The sequence below is a fragment of the Microtus ochrogaster genome, chromosome 16 (assembly GCF_000317375.1).
Source record: "Microtus ochrogaster isolate Prairie Vole_2 chromosome 16, MicOch1.0, whole genome shotgun sequence".
NCBI lineage: Eukaryota > Metazoa > Chordata > Mammalia > Rodentia > Cricetidae > Microtus > Microtus ochrogaster.
Genome location: NC_022018.1, coordinates 54462447 through 54481694, shown reverse-complemented (window position 1 = coordinate 54481694; position 19248 = coordinate 54462447). Strand labels below are relative to the sequence as shown.

Below are 19248 nucleotides of genomic sequence, written 5' to 3'. Positions count from 1 at the left end.
TACGCCCCTGGTCCCCACCCTAGCAGAGTTGGGGAGGAGGCGCCTGGCCTGGGGATGCGGAACGCCAGCTGTCTCCTTGGCCATGCGTCCTGTTCCTGGCCAGAGCTTGGCACCCTGGAGAGCAATACTAAATATTCCTTTTCTCTCCACTATCTCTCTCTGAGTCTTATCATTTCCCCCAAAATAGTGAGGGAGAGCCTGGGTTTTCCTCTGCCAGAATTAAAATAAAGGCATTTCAGTGGAATTGATCCCCCTTTTCTTTTTTAAACTTCCTAGGAATCAGCCTGTGACCCTACACGGACACGTTTTTAAAGATGAGGTTTGGGATTATTTATAAAGCATTGGCTGTGTTCAGCCTAACTCAAATGTGAACTTTATTTTACTGTACACTTTGGCAGCTGAAGGCTAAACGAATGTTAGATTTGCTTCCAAAATCTATAACCCCACGTCTTGCCCCACACATCGAGAAGACACGGAACTTAATCTGGATTTACCTGTATTGTATTTGAGATTCCTATCATCAGATACGACTCCAGGGAAAATGTACGCATCTCCAGACAGCTGTCATAGTCTTCTGGCTTTTCTCTGGGCTTCCAGTCTTAGCAACGACAACAACAAAGTGTTTAGATCTTGTGGTAGGAGAAAGTTCCAAAGGTTCTTTTCAGAAGATCGTTTAGAACTTAACTTTTAAAAAGCTTTTCCAAAACTGAACTGAAAATATCTGGTGAAGGCTTTTTGTCTTCTAAGATTATTTTCCCCTTGGGTCCTTTCAGACCAGGTCCTTTCGCTCCAGCAAACGTCTGGGGCGAAGAACACTGCTTCAGAAGAGTCCCCTGAAAAGAATTTAAGGCTCTGTAAGTCTAGGAGGTCAAGTTTCTAAACTCCTGAACTGGAAGGTACCTGCCAAGCTTTGGCCGTTTAAACAGTTTTAAACAGTGGTCTTCCCTTCAGTGCTGGAGGAACTGATCAGGAAGCTGTTTCTGGACCTGGGATGAGCAGGATTCTCTTTCCCTCACCACGGGATGGTCTTTTGGATATAGAAAAAAGCTTGCGAGGCCTGAAATGTGTCGTTTGAAGCGATCTGTCTGCTACTGCTGGCTGCAGGCTGGGCTCAGAACCATTCCAGGCCTCTTTCTCAAAACTCTTCAGTGCCTGGATGCAGCTGGTCACCCATGCTGTAGGACTATCCTCAATTTAGGGTGGGGCAAGGGTAGGTATGCAGCTTAAAAAAAAAATCAAGTCAGGTGAGATGTCCTTTTCCCAAAGATATTCAGGCTTGGAGTTTGCAAACTTGAACCCTGTTATTTCCAAGATTTGTAGGAAGAATAAAGACACAAAGTGTCACAAGTGCCCTTCTTCCCTGCCCATCCCTCCCAAGGCAATGCTGGCACTTGAACCCCAATGGCAGACAAAAGCTCAAAAAACACATATTTGCGCTGACCTAGAGAGGAGATTTAGGGGGCAAAAAAGTGCACGCATTTTCAGTTTCTAAAATTAGTCCTGGAAGGAATGGAGACCATTTGTATAAATTAGCCACTAGGAATCAATGGGTGCCAGGTGTGCGCCAGCACACCTACAATCGCAGCACTCAACACTGGCCACTGGAAGAGGCCAGGGTGATCTCGGCAAGTGACCATCCTGGGCCATGGGCCACATAGTGAGCGACTTCTAAGCTACTCCAAGCTGGAGAACAAGAGCCTGTTTTAAAGGAAAAAGAAAGGAAAGAAAGGGAAGAGAGGAGAGGAGAGAGATTAGTTGGGCATTCCTTGACTACCTCTCAGCCTCCCTTATCCTAAGTCCCTTTTCTTGAGGATTGAGTTAAAGTAACAGCTAATGTCTTGGAACACTTTCCAAAGGCAAGATGCTTCTAAACATCATGCCTAAATCATTTCCATTAGCAAAGATGCCGGCCACTGTTTTCCACTATAGTTAGAAAGTTACACTAGCCTGGGCTCATAGTAGGAGCGTTATAAAAGTTCCAGGAATGCCATCTGCGGATTTCCACCGTTCTCAGGCGGGAGCGTGTGGGATAGGCACCAGGTACACTTTAAAGAGGGGTTAAAAGACAGAAGAAATGGGACTCGGCAAGCTTCCTCTTTAAACAATCGGCTTTAATTACGCCTTGGACTTTTCAGTTTGGGCGATTATAACCCTTGAGGGATCGCCTAATAACAACTCTGCTGACTGCTCCTGTAATTAACTCCTAATTTATTTCAAACGGGGTGGGGTGGGGTAGAGGGCCCCAGCCTCTCCAGAGAGAACCAATCAGAAGCGAGCGTCCGTGGCGTCAGGAGCAGAGCAGCCGCCAATTGGCTGAGCCGAGTCTCCCACTTCCCCTCCGTGGACGGGCTGGGCTCCCGGCGCGCCCCTGCCGGCTCCCCCCCCAAAAGTTGGAGTCTTGGCTTGCAAGTTGCCAGCGGAGTCGCGCGCCGAGAGCTAGACGGCGCAGAAAGTCATGGCTTCTCCGGCCAAAGGCAGTGACTTGTTTTCGTCAGACGAGGAGGGCCCCGCGATGCTGGCCGGCCCGGGCCCGGGGCCTGGGGGTGCCGAGGGCGGCGTGGAGGAGCGCAGGGTCAAGGTCTCCAGCCTGCCCTTCAGCGTGGAGGCGCTCATGTCCGACAAGAAGCCGCACAAGGAGTCACCCGCGGTGCCACCCGACTGCGCCTCGGCTGGCGCTGCCCTGCGGCCGCTGCTGCTGCCGGGACACGGCGTCCGGGAAGCGCACAGTCCCGGGCCTCTCGTCAAGCCCTTTGAGACCGCCTCGGTCAAGTCGGAAAATTCCGAAGATGGAGCGGCGTGGATACAGGAGCCCGGCAGATATTCCCCTCCGCCCAGTGAGTGCGCGCCCGGGACCGGACTCGGGGCTGCATCCGCGCGTGGGGTCCCAGAGGGGCTGGGGACGGGTGTTAACAGGATGATGCTCCTTACCCCTGGGTACCCCAGTTCAGCGAGCGGTCCGCATCCCAGAATCCCTAGCTGCGCGAAGTCTAAGGTACCTGCGCGCTGGCTGGCATTTGAAAACCAAAGCGCAGTTGTTGGTGTCTGCAGTCCTTAGCCCCCTGCTCCGGACTCTTCATGTTTGTGTTTCACTGTCCATCATGGTACCTGCCGGGCAGTAGGGGAGAGTCACTGTTTTGTTTCGTTGAGACAGGGTCCCTTGTGGGCCGTGCTGGCCTCGAACTCTGTATCGCAGGATAGTTTTGAATTCATCCTCCTGCTTTTAAGTGCTGTAATTACTGACTTGGCACTACCACGCTGGGCTGGAATCGACTTCTAATACTCTAATGAGTATCGAGATGTGTTTTACTGACGTTCAAAATATACAGGCGTCCCTGTGAAGTGAGCCCCACTATAAAGATAAGACAATTGGAGGTTAACCAGACGTGGAGGGGAAATCGTTGGTTTTCTTCGAATTACAGTGTCCAAGCCAGATCCTACGAAGGGATGGCGGCAGAGACTGATTCGGAAAGAAAGCTGCTCCGTGTTCTAGTTTGTTGTTGATTAGGCTTTGAGTTTTGCAGCCAGCTAGTTAGTTCGGGCCAGACCCTCACGGGCTCTTCTGGGTTCACAGTGATAATTACCAGCATTCCTTCAGAACTTGAGAGTATACAGTGTGGTGGCCACGAGTTCACCGGGTTTGGCTGCTTGGTAGAACCCCAGAGTACAGGCAGAGGCATGCCACCTGTGGCTTCGGACATGGTGGTTAGTGCTTTGCTTGTAAGAAGACTGCGCTTGCTTGTCCCAGGCCACCATCCATGCTTGCACTGGGCATGGGGATCTGGTGTCCATGCTTTCTGTGTCCCTCTATCGCTGGGGTCTGGCCATACTGATCTTTTTCACCAACACCCCACCTCTAGTGAGTCTGTGTTGACTGCCTTCCCAGGCTTAGCATCCTTTTAGGGTCCTGGGTCCTTTTACTATTGCCATTTGTCAGGCCCACTCCCTGCAGCTTTGTTTAGTTTTATCTTTTGACCTTTGAGATTTATCTGCTCTGTTGCCTTTTTTCTGTGCCGTACCCCTCACTAAACTTTGGGAGAGTTGAGAAAGGAGGATTGTGGAGGGACTTTCCGAGCTCAGCTGGAAGAGAAGCTGCCTGCATTTTCCCCTTTCAGCCTTCGGGACTAGAGCTACAAGGTATTTTGTGAACAAAACAAGACCGTAGACCCAGGCGTCAGTGGCTGTCCCCTCTGGCAGTCTCTCTCCACCCTGTTGGAAATTCTGAAAGGCTGAAAGGGCCCAGAGATTAAGGACTTAAAGAATTTAACTCAAGTTTGCACAGCGCTTTTCACGACATTATCTTATCTGATCTCCTTTGTGTGGCAGTAGAGAGCCTCTTGTTAACAGAGGAGGACACCTCTTAGCAGGGTTCAGAGGGATCAGCAGTTTGGGCCCCTGGAAAAGCTCTTGGGAACATTTGCTCATCACCCCCTAAGTGGCGTTCTGGATCCTCCAAAACCGAGTCCTCCAAGCCACCCCGAGGGATAAGTAATATTTATCCATTTTATTGACATTGAAATGGAGGCTCAACAAGGTGAAAAGTCTTAACTTGTTTAACAAATTTAGAGTGCCTGTGTATTGCTAGGCCCTAGGGCAATGCCCCACAGCACTTCCAGGATTCCAGCCATAAAACAGGACGGTGGCCAAAGGTCAGAAATCTGGCATATTTAGGCCTGGGGATCTAGTAGGGCAGTTTCCCCACCAGCCCTGTAACTTCTCTGCAGTGGGCTGTGCTCCCTGTCTGCCATAATAGCTTTTTATAAGAAACTCAGGGATCTCAGAGAAGGTTTCATTTGAAAGCATAGGACTTTTTGGTACTTGGGGTCTGGGAGTGTCAGCAGGATGAGCCCAGGGAGTATCGAGAATCAGCTGGGAGCGGGAGCAGGAGCTGGAGGGATTGACCAACCCTGGTTCTGGTTTTGTTATTTGGAGAAAGTAGGCTGAATGTTGTTTGCCTTGTGTGATCACATGCTTTCTTTGGCTGATAAAACGGTAGGGGTGAGGGGAACATACTCATTTCATGGCTTTGCCACATAGGCACAGTCCTCAAGGCCTGGACTTTGCAATTCTCCACACCACAACAAGAGTGACCCAAGCTACCCGGTTCAAAGCTCCTCTGGGGAACTGGCAGCAAGTGAGTGCCTTGAAGTTTGGAGTCTGAAGGGAGCCTGGGTAGGCTTGGGAAGCTCAGGATTGCAGCCTTGGTGTTTGTCGGCTTGAGAGTGAGGAGAGCCCCTTCCCCTAGGCTCGCTTATGGATTAGCATATGCAAAAGCAGGGCCTTTTTGAATTCTCTTATTCAGTTTTCTCCGGGGTTTCTGTTTTCTGACCGCAGAAGCTGCCACTTTGTAAAGTGACGGGCTAATACCGTGACACTGGGACCGAGGCTGGGTTGGGACTTGCGCTGTGTCACTCTCAAGTATGAAGTGTAAATTCTTCTTTGGGCCACCAAAGTAACTAAACAAGAAATGTTACATTCCCCTGTGAAGACACAGGAGTTACCAGCCCGGCTACATTAGAAAAATTAGAATAACTTGTAAATGCCAAAAGTAGAAAAATAATTGTTTAACATTCTATTCTATTCTCGTCACTTTACACTCCTCCCCCTAGCCCGGAGGGAAACAAGACCAGAATGAGTTGAGTGGCTGCTGTGGAGTCACCTTTAGGCCCCATGCTTGTGTTTCCTATAACAGCCCATTTTAAACGGAGTCTGGACGCTGTGGCCAGGTCTTTATTTTGCTTGTTATTCCCCACTTCTAAACTCCAACAACAAAATAATCATTTACACATTTGCCCTAAACCATGGAATGGATGAAAGAGACAAAGATGCCATCGTCAGGGGCTCAGAGTTCAGAGGCAGAGGGATTTCTCTTGACATGTCCATTTATGAGCCAGCTAATTTCTCCCACACACCTCCTTCTTAGTAAAGTTTATACTGCCAAAGCACACAGCCAAGAAACGGATCCCACATCCAGATCTGTAAAATGATGTTGGGGTTTTATAATCTGTAGGGTGGATGCAGTGACAGCTGTGTGGTTGTTTATTGCTTAGATCTGCCTGTCCATCCGTGGATGCTATTATAATACCGCAGGCCTTATCTCCATGATTATCCTTCATAAACAGGCTGGTGCAAGCCAGCTTCTCTGGTTCAGAGAGCGGTCCAAGGCTGACCCAGCATCTAGCACCCTTTTCGTTTTCCTCCTGATGTGTGCATCGTATCAGTGAGAACAGGCATGAGTTCAGGCCCCCATTTTAAAGATAAGAGATTGAATTCTGAGGAAGTTTTATGTCTTAGATAATGCTCAGCTCCTGTGACTTACAGACGGCTTTAGTCGTGGTTTCTAGTTCCATTTTCTGCAGTGCAATATGTTTTCCATATAAAAAGTTTCATGACCACATTACTCAAGCTGATATAAAAATATAGCAACTACCATTTAAATGTGGTCCTTTTCCACTCTAACTACTACACACACACACACACACACGCACACACAGATTTGACAAAGGTACCTTTTTGGATAATGAGCCAAGGTTTATGTGTTCTCTTAAGAGAGGAGAGAATGGCACAGTTGCTAATTGGTTCCCCTCTCTGTTCTTTAGGACACATGAGCCCCACAACCTGCACCCTGAGGAAACACAAGACCAACCGGAAGCCACGCACGCCCTTCACCACCTCCCAGCTTCTAGCCCTGGAGCGCAAGTTCCGCCAGAAACAGTACCTCTCCATTGCAGAGCGGGCCGAGTTCTCCAGCTCTCTGAACCTTACAGAAACCCAGGTCAAAATCTGGTTCCAGAACCGAAGGGCTAAGGCGAAAAGACTGCAGGAGGCGGAACTGGAAAAGCTGAAAATGGCTGCCAAACCTATGCTGCCCTCAGGCTTCAGTCTGCCCTTCCCCATCAACTCTCCCCTGCAAGCAGCATCCATTTATGGAGCATCCTACCCCTTCCATAGACCTGTGCTTCCCATCCCGCCTGTTGGACTCTATGCCACGCCGGTTGGATATGGCATGTATCATCTATCCTAAAGAAGACCAAATGGATAGACTCCGGGATGGATGTTTGCATGAAAGCATTCCCCTCCCTCTCCTAGAAGGTGGTGCCAGTCCAGCTCCTGAACACAAACCTTGCATCGCCACCCTAAGCCACAGAGTGACTTTGTTATTTAGGTGAGAGGCACCAAGACCTGTTTTGTTTTCATAATCTTCCAGATGCCCCCCTTTCCTCTCACAAATATTGGCTCTGCTAGTTTTTATGTATAAATATATAATAAAATATAAGACATTTTTATATGCCAGATGTAAAAATTCAAGTTATTTTGAAAGGCAAAATTTATATATACATTTATCCGTTTTTCTAGATAGCATCTTCTTAAGATACTGTGTTAAGTTTGCTACATTTTCTTAAAGGGAAAGAGATTATTTGCAGAATTTGCTAGAATTTGAGAGGATGGTGGACCTTCTTATGGAAAGCATACCAGAAGTAGGCACAGAGCATATAAGAATTAGATTCAGGTAGATACTTGCAAAGGAAGGGAGGTGTGTACCATGTTTGCCTTTTATGTGCATAAGGACGATCCCTTGATGTGCATACGATCCTATTTTCCTTCCTTTTCTCCATAGTAACTCTTTTCTGTTTTATTAAGGTCAGTGAGAGGAGGCTCAGAATAACCCTGAGAATTCCTCAGGGTCAGGTTGCTAATAGGAAACCTTCCTAACTCCAGTCAGGTCTGTCTTTACTCCGGTCCAGGTAATTGGCCTTAGAAAGGGTTTAAAGGGTAAAGCGTGTTTGGAAGAACTGATTTCTGTGAAATGCTCAGTCCACCAGTCCTCACGTTGCAGAGGTGATTGGGGGAGGATATCGTAATGGTCTGCTTAAAAACCAGTGTCTTGTAACAGTTTTCTATATTTTCAATGTTCTTCAACAATCCATAGAATCAGGAAGGGAAAAAAAAAACATGGTTTCGTTGTGTGTGCTTACTGTATGTGCTAAACTTATTAGGGAAGTTTACATGCTCTAACATGTTGGGGGCAGAGGGTGAAGCTGTCTTATGGACTTGCTGAAATGTTGTCAGACAACACAGTCGGCTCCTTGGTATTTACCGTCCTGTCCATCTCTTCCAGTATATTTTTAGCCCATCAAAAGGGTATCTTGTATAATTTTATATATTTTATTGAAGAGTTATTTCTTATCTCTTACTCTGAATTAAATTAAAATGTTTTATTGCAGTAAAGTCTGTCCCAACTCACAGTTATTTTTTAAAAAGTATTCTATTCTTAGCTAGATTGGGGGAGAGGCATCCAGATAAGGGGGGGGGGGAGCTGGCACTTTTAATTCCTCCATTAATGTAAATCAGATCGAGTTGTGACCAAATTTGGGTGCTAGAGAAGTCAGCCGCAGGTCCTGGGACACTTGGAAATAATCTGTTGGCAGCCTGTATAGCTCAGGGAGAAGCTGTTGAAATCACCATTCAAAGTTTATCATGCTGCTTTAAAGATGAGTTTTTCAAAGTGGTGAAGCAGTGCTCCCCAGACTCCTCCTAGTCTGTAGATGGCCCTGGGAAAATCTTGAACTTGGAAGTTTGCAGCCACCGAAACAACTGAATTTGAGGCTTTTACCGCTCGCTCTGTGCTGGTAGGACGAAAGAGCTCGCGGGGTTGAGAAGCCTGAAAAGGATGCGGGGGAGGGGTTGTGGGTCGGGGTTCCCTGTACTGTTGTCTCTCACGGAGATGGACCCCAAATGAGCACAATTTTCTATTTGAAGAGGGCGACCCAGCCCACCTATCCCCAAAGAACTTAGATGCCCTCCCTGCTTCAGGCTTGGGGTTTGAGGCATAGTGATAAAAATCAGAATAAAGGTGGGGGAAGACTGAAGAGGATTTAAAACTCAGCTTTCTGTTGTGCTGGAGATGCCTTTCGTCCCCCCCCCCCCAGATGCTTCTGTCACCTTGGGAACACAGATGAGGGGCTTAAGAACGCAGTGTAGGACTGTGTGGTAGAGAGTGGGGCGCTTTCCGGGAATTGCCAGTGCATGGTACTCACCTTGGAGGTAGCACCCGAAAATCCATGTTTGTGAGCCCGAGGCTCATCATGGTCATGGTGGCTGGGCCCCTTTCCTTAGATCCAAACCTATCCTGCAAAGGCTGGAAGTTGGAGGTTGGCGTCCTGCCGCCTGGTTATCGCCCTCAGCTGAGCCGCGGACGGGTCCCAGGGCCACCAAAATGCGCGCTTCTCCTTCTCTTTCGGCCTTTTGCTCCCCGAAGTCCAAAATTCCAGACAGGAATCTGCCACACGTATTTAAGAGATGCATTTCCCAAAGTCCAAAGCCCTTCCTGGTTTCGTCATCAGCTGCCAAGGGGTCCCTAATTACCCTGTCCACCCTGCTTCCTTTCCGGCGCCTCATGGACCGGTAACCTCGGGCGGTGATAGCTGGGTGGGGACCTGGAGACACCGGCCTCTGGGTTAAGGCTCAGCTTGCCTCCGGAGGTAAGGTATTAAGTCCGGAGTTTGATTCCAAGAACCTGGTCAGACAAGTGGGGTAAACTGGACTCTGGCTGCCTGGGCACCACGTACGTGACTCCAGATGCAATACTCAGAATGAGAAGCCATGAAGGGTTGATCTGGCTCAAAAGTTAACGGGGTTCAGTGCTTCTGAGTGGACAGGCTTTTCCCACTGAGGATGGCGGGGGGGGGGGGCAGACATGCCCTGTGCTCTGGGCGGCTTACCCCCTCTTGTCTAGGTTGGGTCTCACCTCTGTCAGGCCTGGTCCTTCGCACAGGGTATTTCAGAGAATACCTCTGGCAGCCTGAGAAGGCTAGAAGACCTTCCCTGGCCCCGGACCCACACCCGCAGAGACTATGGGAAATTTAAACTCCAGGTACTTCTGAGAAGTCTTTGGTCATCCTTGCATCGACTGCCAGTAACCTGGCACACGAATACACCTGCCCTTCCCTACTTGAATGCTTTCACCAAAACAAAACAACAACAACAAACGCTTTGCTTTTTAAAACAGGGGAAAAAGGACAGGAGTTTGCATTTATGGAGCTGAGGAGCCAGTATTTAGGGTCGATGGGGGCGCCTTTCTTGACCCAGTGTTCGGCACACATCCTTCGGTGAGGTCACAGACAGTCGGGAAAACTGATGCCCGGAGAGGTAGCTCGCTGAGGTCACAGATGACAGCGATGGCTGGGGAATCCAGTTGAAGGGTGAGCTGAGGAGGTGGTGACCGAAGAGGTGGCCTAGAAGGACGCGCTCAGAAAGCCGGCGGGTATCTGAAGGGCCAGCTTTGGAGTTCTGCACCAACTCCGGTCCCTCATTGCTGAGGGGCTTCCGCAGGGCATCTCCACCCGCCCTGGGGACCCAGCCCGCCCCTCCCCCTCTCGGTCCTGCTTTGGTGACGCGGGGGCAGGGGCCGTAGGAGGTAGGCCGTGGAGGCCTGGCTGAGAGCGGGAGCTGGCGAAACGTCTGCCTGACCCGACTGAAAAGAGGATGCCTGCCTTTGAGCGCAACCTTGTCTGACCGAATGAAAACTCCCACGGCCATTCTTTGCTATGAAAGCCTCTCATTTGCCACGGGTTGGAGAGGCCATTGCTCCACCCCCATTCCTTTTCCACCGCTGGGCTGGAAATAAGCATAAACCTCATTTATAAAGGAACCCACGTCACACACACACACACCCTCCCCAAAATCACAGGGCCTGGTTGGGGAAGTCGATTGTGCCTGCTTCCCCTTTCATGTAAGAACAACAAAAAAATCCAAGATTGGTGATGGTACAGGCCGCTTTAATGAAATAAAGTAGTCACGGCAAGGAGGAAAAGGCTCCTGTCAACCTCCAGGCCCCGTTACCCGCCCCTCACCCCAGACACCCTCTCCCTCCACCCTCCCGGAACAAAATGAACAGCAGTAAAATGGCTTTCTGGAATAGCCCGCTTCAAAGCAGAGCGGAGGACTCGCTGCTGACTCTCAATACTGCCCCGATAAGGTCCTAATAGCCGAATCCAAACTCCATACACCTCTGACTTTTCCAACCTCCTCCAACCTCACTGCATTTGTGGAGGAAAACACTTTGATGTCCTGAGTCCTCCAAACAATTATTATTATAATTTTAAACAACCTGGTATTTTCCATTACTAACGGCTCAAGCTTTGAAGTTACACCTCATAATTTCCTAAATTAAATAAATCATTTTAAGTTTGCACTGGGAGGCTTTTAATAGCAGAGAAAGGAATATCATTATCTTATTGAGACCCAATTGTGGTGGCTCCAGCTTGGCTGTAGCTGGGGGCAAAGCAGACCTAGTCTAACAGACATACTTTATTAACCTCCCATAACTCTTGAAAGAACAGTTTTATATTTTCTTTGATTTCCCCCCTCCCTCTCTTATTTTAAAGCTGTCCCAACCTTTAATTAGTGCTTAATATGAAAAGCATTATTTTTTTAATGCTATGTAATTTACCAGCGGCAACAGGCCAACTTAACAATTGTTTATTAGACTTGGTTTTTCACACAGGGCAAAGAATGCCGCTCTAAACCCAACTTTTCATGGGTGGTTGCACTAATTAATACAGTGTCTGAAGCTCCTAGGGTTTTTTTTTTTTTAATATTGAAGCATATGAGGGTGGAGGGGGGTTTTCAGAGTTTCAGCTCCTGCAGACGACATTCCCTGATTTCTTTCATGCTGTTTTGACCTGTCGGTGAAGTTAACACAGACAGAAGCTGTTCCCTGGCTCCCCAGACGCTGAGATCCCAGCAACAGCAAGGGAACCCTGGGCACCTCAACTTGTGATTTATGACTTATGAGGCCAGGCTTGGAGGCTCAGGGGGGTCCAGTGCTCATTCCGAGCTTAGGGTGGGGTCGCCCCTCATCCAGCCTTCAAGGGTGCAGAGCAAACCTGATGTCTTGGTCTGGGCCAAGCAAGTGCCCGGATGGCCCGGGCACCAGAGAGTGCTTGATGTCGGGCATAGAATTTGCTGGGGTGAGGCAGGAACTGGGGGAAAGGGCTGGGATGAAGGACAAGCCGAGACCCAGGTCTGTCGCCCTGCCATCGATCTGACTCTTGGCTTCCTTCTTCCTCGTTCTTTTGTCTTATTTCCCTTTCACGTCTTCTGTTCCTCTCCCACTCTTTCCCCCTCCTTCTTTATAATATTCCCCTCCTTTATTTTTCACGCCCATCCCACCTTATGTCTCGTTAATTTTTCCTGTCTCCGATTTGTTTTGAATGCACTCATCCTGGTAACTTCTCCCTCCCTCTCTTTTCTTCCCTCCTCCTTACAGATGTCATTCCTCCCGCGTAGCTCTCCCAGAGTTTCCCACACCCTCGTTTTCTAAATTAGTACCATCTCCACCCTCTCCTCTTGCCCTCTTCTTGCTTCCAGTTTTCCTTCTGTCCCAGCAGCTCGGAACAGGCGGATGTCGCGGTCCGGAGCTGCTCACTCAGCGTAGGGTGGCTCGATTCTGCTCTACGCTCTCTCTTGGGGGCTGCACCTGGCTAGCCAGCCTCTGATCGACCCTGGCGCGGGAAGGGGCCAGGACTCGGGGCCAGAAGGACGGAGTCCGGGAGCGAGGCCCCTCCCGCCCCTCCCGCAGCCAGCCGCCCGTTTGAAGTCGCGAGCCGGGCAGGAATGCAGCCCGGTTATCAATCACCCAGCTGGATCCCGAAGGTCTCAGCCTAATCACATTTAATTGCTCGTGGAGGCCCATTCTCGCCCCCGGCTCGCCGCCGCGCTCAATTACTCCCCAAATACCTGCCATCAATAAATGTGCACTGACACCGGGCTCAGCCCGCTCCTCTGGCCCAGTAGATCCCAGGCGACCAGGTAACCTCGACCCCGCGCCCACCCCATCGTTAAACTTCAAATCTCAAGGGAGCAAGCCGCGCAGAGGACACCCCCACCACCACCGCCCCGGTTGAGCGCTCCCCAAGGGGCAGGCTCTGATACTCAGAGACTTACATTCATCTTCTCCTTTCAGGGAATGGGGCTTAGGTCGGGTGTTAGTTTTGCCCGAGGTGATCAAGACAAGCAACAGGGGTGAAATCTTGCCACCCATCACACCAGCTACGGCGGCTGGAGGAAAACATGAGACAATAGCGCCTCCCAGAGGCCGGAGATTTGCCTCCACCTCCCTTCCTCATGGTGGTGCGCTGACCAGGCACTTCTCCAGCCCTCAGGTGCCTGTCTGTGGCCTGCTGTTTGTGAAGCAAGAACGCTTGGGCTCGTTTTCCAGATGAGTCCCAGGGAGCCCCAGGCACGAACTGAGCAGGGGAAAGAGCTAGCCACAGACGGAAGCCCTGGGTCCCCTGCCTAAAGTTCTAGGACACCTAGCTGCTGTCCATTCCCCTCCAGCCCCTATTCTGTTAACTCACAGAAATCATGGTCCTCTCTCTCCCTCTCCCTACCCCTGTCACTCCACAAAAGTACACTTCCGACTAGGAATTGCACAGAGAGGTGGCACAGCGCTACCCAAATCACACAGCAGGTGTGAGCTCAGAGCCTAGAAATCCGGTCAGCTCAAGTCCAGCCCAGCCCAGCTATTTGCATGCCATTATCCTCCCGCTGAGAATCTTCTTTAAAAAGGCCCGGCATCCTGTCTCTTTTTTTTACATGGCTTACCATTCCCAGGGAGGTGATAATTATATATCTACACAAGGCAAAGGCGGTCTATCAAAAGGGAGACTTGACTTTCTTTATTCCACCTCTACCCCCTTTTGTTTAAAGTTGGTTGGTAGCTAAGTAGCTGAGGATGACCCTGAACTCGTGATCCTCCTGCCTTTAACTGCATCACAACAGTTTCCAGCTTCAATATGCTTACCATAATTCCTTATGTGCGTCTACATGTACAAAATAAGTCTTGGTGTCTAATGTTCTACATTCATGTGAAATGTTACCTTGATCATATAGATTATAAAAACAGGTTTTAAGAGAGTGAGATAGCAGAGCTGAGGGGGGCAGGTGTGAGAAGTTAAGTCTTAGCTGGCTTGAGTTATATTTGGTTCGGTTATTTGTTCAGTTGTTTCTCTCTTTTCCAAGTATACAGGTTCCTCAAAGGGGTTTCTGTATTGCTGGGCGTGACATTTAAGAAAGAAAGAAAGAAAGAAAGAAAGAAAGAAAGAAAGAAAGAAAGAAAGAAAGAAAGAAAGAGAGGAAGGAAGGAAGGAAGGAAGGAAGGAAGGAAGAAAGCTATTTGGGCAAAGCTTTGCCCGTTTTTATTTCAATGCTGAAATTACTCCTGACTTTGTAAGGAAATTCTGTCTGACTGCACAGCGTCTCCCGAGTCCCCTCTCAGAAAATGGCCTGAAAGGTGGTGCTGATGGACGAGGCTGTTGTGGAGGTTGAATTGGCCATTTAGGGCAAGTCCAAAGGCTGCAGCATATCAGCGGGTTAGCCCCGCTGGGCTTTGTGGTGGGCGTCTCTTTGTTCAATTAGCAGTGAGAGCAGAGTGGAGCCCAAAAGACAATGTAGGAAATCCCAGGGGTGAGTACAGGGAAGACGACCTTGGACTTGAGAAGTCCAGGAAAGCTACTATGTCCAGTTAATGGATGTGGGTTGGGGGCAGGGCCATCCCCTGCTCTCTACCCCATCCCGTTAGTTAGGGTGTGCAGGCCCAGCCTTTGAGAGTTGGCACCCAGCTCTAAATAATCCCTAGTTTAGGGTATTAATGCCTTTCGCAACAACCAGAAAGCAGCCCACTCTGATGAAAATGTAAACCTGTTCTTTTGATTTTTTGGTCCCCTAGGCAATAAGCAACAACGGGTACCCAAGAAATCAGGCCCCAAAAGGAAAGATTTCATTGGAGAGAAGGCAGGATATTTCTAAAGCTTGGGGCAGATAAAAACTGAGTCAGGCCAAAGATGTTTCTTTTCTCAGGGTCAACAATGCCCAAATTTTTTCCATACATGATTTCTGCCTGCATCTGGATCAAGAAAGTACAGTCCTTAGATTTTTAGAAGAAAATTAAGCTGGTAAGTCTTTGTTGTCCAAAATGACTGTAATGTCTGGCTACCTACCAGCCATCTATGTGTGTGCTGGACGTTGAATCCAGGACCACCATGCTCTTGCTAGCCTCTGCCTGCTACGGTGCTCCTGCCCCACAGACCAGTCACAGTGACGGTGACAGTATATGAGCGTTGCTTCTCATAAGTCAGCTCCAAGTCAAGAATCCTTTATTCTGGATCTTAGCATACACCAGTGGTCCTGACCCTCCAGTGCCCTAAGACTGTCCTGAGATTCTCTAATGAAAAGAATTGAATTCACTACAACTAAGAATGAAAATGTGCATTGTTCATCCTTTCTGATAGAAACTGACTTAAAGTACTTAGCTGGCCTAAATCAGCAAAACTTCATTTTCACCCACATAACCATTATCAGCCCCATTTCATAGATATGGAAAGTGAGTCCCCCCCCCCTCAAAAGGCTGTGGTGTTTGGCCATGATCTCACAGCTGAGTGGCAGATGAAGAACAGAGTCCAGAGGAACAAGCCCTCCTAAAGTAGAAAGTTGCCTAGGCAGATGCAGAGAGCCTTGCTAGAGGTGTTTTAAGAGTGTGAGCCAGCCAGTGCATGCTCACCTTCAGGACACAAGAGTGGAGTTCCTATGCTGCTGGCCAACCTGAGCAAGCTTGGGAAGAAAAGAGTATCTACAGAAATCATTCTCTTTTGCCCCTTCCTTTCACTTCCTCCTCCTTCTCCTTGTGTTTTGCTTTGTTTTGGTCCCCCCCCCCCAGATTCTCAGCATACTATGCAGGCTGGCCTTAAATCTCTGGGTTCGAGCCATCTTCCTGAGCGTCTACCTGTTGAATCTATTGAGCTTGTGAGTACCCCTTTAGTGTTTTCTCGCTGTCGTGTGGGACTGACTGTCTGTTTCTCTAGCTCTCAGTGGAAGGTTCGAAGGTATGAAACAGGCTTTCTTCCCACTTGGCCTCTGTGAGACTGGTCATGGGGCTCAGAAGTAAATTTCTACTCTTGCAGAAATTAGAAGTCAAAGGCACAATTCCTATATACTAAACTATGTTTAACTAGGGAGCCACAGGACTGTGTCTTTTGAGGACATGATGACACAGGTCACAGGGTAAAGATCTTGAGGACAGTAAACCTTGTGATTGTTACTTCCTCTCTAGGTCATGGTAAAAACCTCAGGTCTCCAACATCACATCCAAGTTAGTAACTCATGGATTCTGCATGTCGCTTCCAAAGACCAGCAGTCTCCTAGCCCTTATCAGAGCCCAGATTTCAAACCCCTGGGGCAGAATGAGGTCTCCTGTTTCTAAGCCTTCATCACTTTCAAAACTATATAACAGGCCATTTGCTGGGAGGTTATGAAACATGATCATAAATTAAAACTAAGTAACTCAGTAAAATAAGTGGACAAAGAGCACTCTGTCAGGCCGAGGGCTCTGGTTTGAATGCCTTCGCTCATTTATTTGGGTCCGTAAGAGTTTTCAGAAGCCAGCTAACTCCACGGGCTGTAAATCGAAGGCAAGTGTGTGCTCTGTTCCTGCAAAGCTTTGTCCAGGAGCTGTCTCAGAGCTGATGGCAAGAAGTGCCACTCAGGTCCCCTTACGGTTTGCAGAGTTCTGTCACCTGTGTTATTCATGCCAGGACAGGACTGCATAGAAGGGAGGGGGTCCAAGGCATCCAGAAGAGTGCACACTGTAAGCTGCTCAGAGGATTCTAGCATGCATCATGTTGGGGGTTCAGCATCTGGGAAGCTGAGACAACAGGATTGCTGTGAGTTTGAGACTAGCCTGGGCCACACAGTGAGTTCCAGGCCAGCCAGGGCTATAGAACGAGTCTCAAATAAAATGTTAACAACAAGCTTATTTTTTAAAAGAAGTTTGGAGCCCAGCCACCATAGCTGGTGGAAGATGAGTTGATGTAATACTATTCTTTTAGCTGTTTGCACTTAGGTCGGTAGATGGTAGGTAGTAAGTGGTTGCTATTTGTGCTAGTGTGACCTCACACACACCCATGACTCACATACTCCCTGGACAACTCAGGCTGACTAGACAAGATCAGAGAGGTGTGTTCGTTCTACTATGTTCCAGCTTAGGGGAGTCCTAGAGAAATGTGGCAGCCACCACCCACAACTGTAGATCCCAGTTCCTTTCCTTATGAGCCGTCCAGCATTTCTTTCTCCCCGCTCCCTTTCCTTTCTCCCACCTTCCCCTTTCCTTTCCTTTCCCTCCCTCCCTTCCTTCCTTCCTTTTTCCTTCTTCCCTCTCTTCTTTTCTCCCCTCCCTTCCTTCATCCCTTCCCTTCCTCCCCCTCCCTTCCTTTCTCCCTTCCTTCTTCATCTCTTTCAACTGTCATAAAATATAGGTATCAGAAAACTTAGCATTTGCCCCCGTTCTAAAATGTACATTTCCGTGACAGTAGGTGTGTTTACATTGTTGTATGCCTTCACCACGGTCATCTCTAGAACCAATTTATTTCTTTATTTGGGGCTAGGGCCTCATGCATGCCTGGCCAAACATGCAAGTGCTCTACCTCTGAGGGATATCTCCAGCCCCCAAGCTTTTTGTTTTTTAATCTTCCAAACTCTGTATCCAGTAAACAAAAGCTATTACTTCACTGCAGGCTCTGATGTTCATTGTTTGCTGTTTCAGTGAATTGATTATTTTAGAGACATCACATAAACAGAGCCATGCAACATCTGACCTTCAGTGTCTGGCTTATTTTAATTAACATCATGTATCCACAGTTCACCCATGTGATAGGTAGTGTCTAAATTTCCTTCCTTTTCATGGCTGCCCGATATTTCATTGCATATACAGAGACATTAAAGTCTATTCCATGTTAAAGTTATATCCTAGGGTCCTGAACATGAGGTTTAACACTCACCATACAATGAGAGCCTTCTCCCGATCAAGCATCATGAATATTATTTACCAAATATTACCTTATTGTACTCTCAAAACAGCCCCCAGAGATAAATGCTGCTATCATCCACATGGGTAGATGAAGAAATCAAGTGTGCATGCACGTGTGTGTGTATGTGCGTGTTTGTGTGTAATGATACACTATTCACAAAATGATACAGCTTGAAATTTTAATGCAGTAGGAAAAAAATCCAAGTTTCTCAGTATTTTTCAATTCCTTGCATCTTACTCTTTGAAACTCAGTAAATCAGCATTCCCAGGAAGGAGTTTCCAGTATTTTCAACATTTGCCTAGCAGCTTTCATGCTGTAGAATCTGAATAGCTAAGATTCTTGGTTGACAGCTACAATGCACTAAGTGTAGTAGTACTCACAAAGAGGTAAGGCCAACAAGAACAGTCAGTAAACCATCTTCAGGTCCAGATCTCCCAGTGAGGTGACAGCCTCTCAAGGAGTCACCTGTGGGCACAGCCCACTTGAGGACTGACTTACTCTGCATTGAAGATGAGCTATTCTCAGAGAGCAGTCTACATACTTACGCAAACTGGCCTACATATGTGCACTGTTAGCAAGTATGCTGCATATGTGCGCTCTTTAGTAAGTACGTCATCATTTCGCTTTACTCTGCCCTTTCTCGTGCTCCTTTCTAAATGATATACTGTGTCCACACAATGGCACTTAGCTTCCGTGGCCGCTCTGAGACGCCGCAAATGTTTCATGATGCCTGCCTGGCTTGCAGGGAGAGCCCCCGCCACATGGGGAGTTTTCTGCTGGCTAGGACTCCGGGATGCATCCTTAGACGTATCTCAGGAACAGACTTGCAAAGCTCTCAAGTGGGCAGGATTAGGGCCTGATGGAGCATGATTGCCACCCGGGACTGTGCTGAAGACCAGGAACTAAGTTTGGTCTCTTCCCTGCTTCCTGTTGGGATAGCATGGGAGACCAGCTGAGGAAAGAGGTAGTAGTTCTAGCAATTTCTCTAGTAAAGGTCAACATTTTACATTGTCTTCCCTTCAATCTACCACAGATCTGGGCATATGTTGCATTTATAGAACAAAATATCGTGATATATTTTTTAAATAGATGTTTATTTCTCACATTTCTGGAAGTGTAGGATCCAGGCTCTGGTTTGTTTTGGGAGAGAGGTCACTGCCTGCTTCCAAGAGGCTCCTTGTTACTGCATCTACTAGGGCAGTGTGTGTCCTCGCATGGCAGAAGGGATGGGAAGGCAAAGGGGCTGGACTCCCTCTCTCAAGTCCCTTTACTAAGGTGCTAATCTCATCCATGACGGTAGAGCCTTAAGGCCTAATCACTGTCAAAAGGCTCCACCTTCTAATCCTGTTGTACGGGGATTAAGTTTCAACACGAATCTTGGAGAAGA

General features: G+C 48.3%; 1 protein-coding gene across 1 annotated transcript; it reads left to right on the top strand.

Annotated features, from left to right (window-relative positions):
* The first annotated feature begins 2455 nt into the window (after window positions 1-2455).
* Window positions 2456-7528, top strand: Msx2 (msh homeobox 2). The gene is made up of 2 exons (XM_005355189.2): window positions 2456-2834; window positions 6597-7528. The coding sequence occupies exons 1-2, from the start codon at window positions 2456-2458 to the stop codon at window positions 7019-7021; spliced, it is 804 nt and encodes a 267-aa protein (XP_005355246.1). The 3' UTR covers window positions 7022-7528.
* The last annotated feature ends 11720 nt before the right edge of the window (window positions 7529-19248 follow it).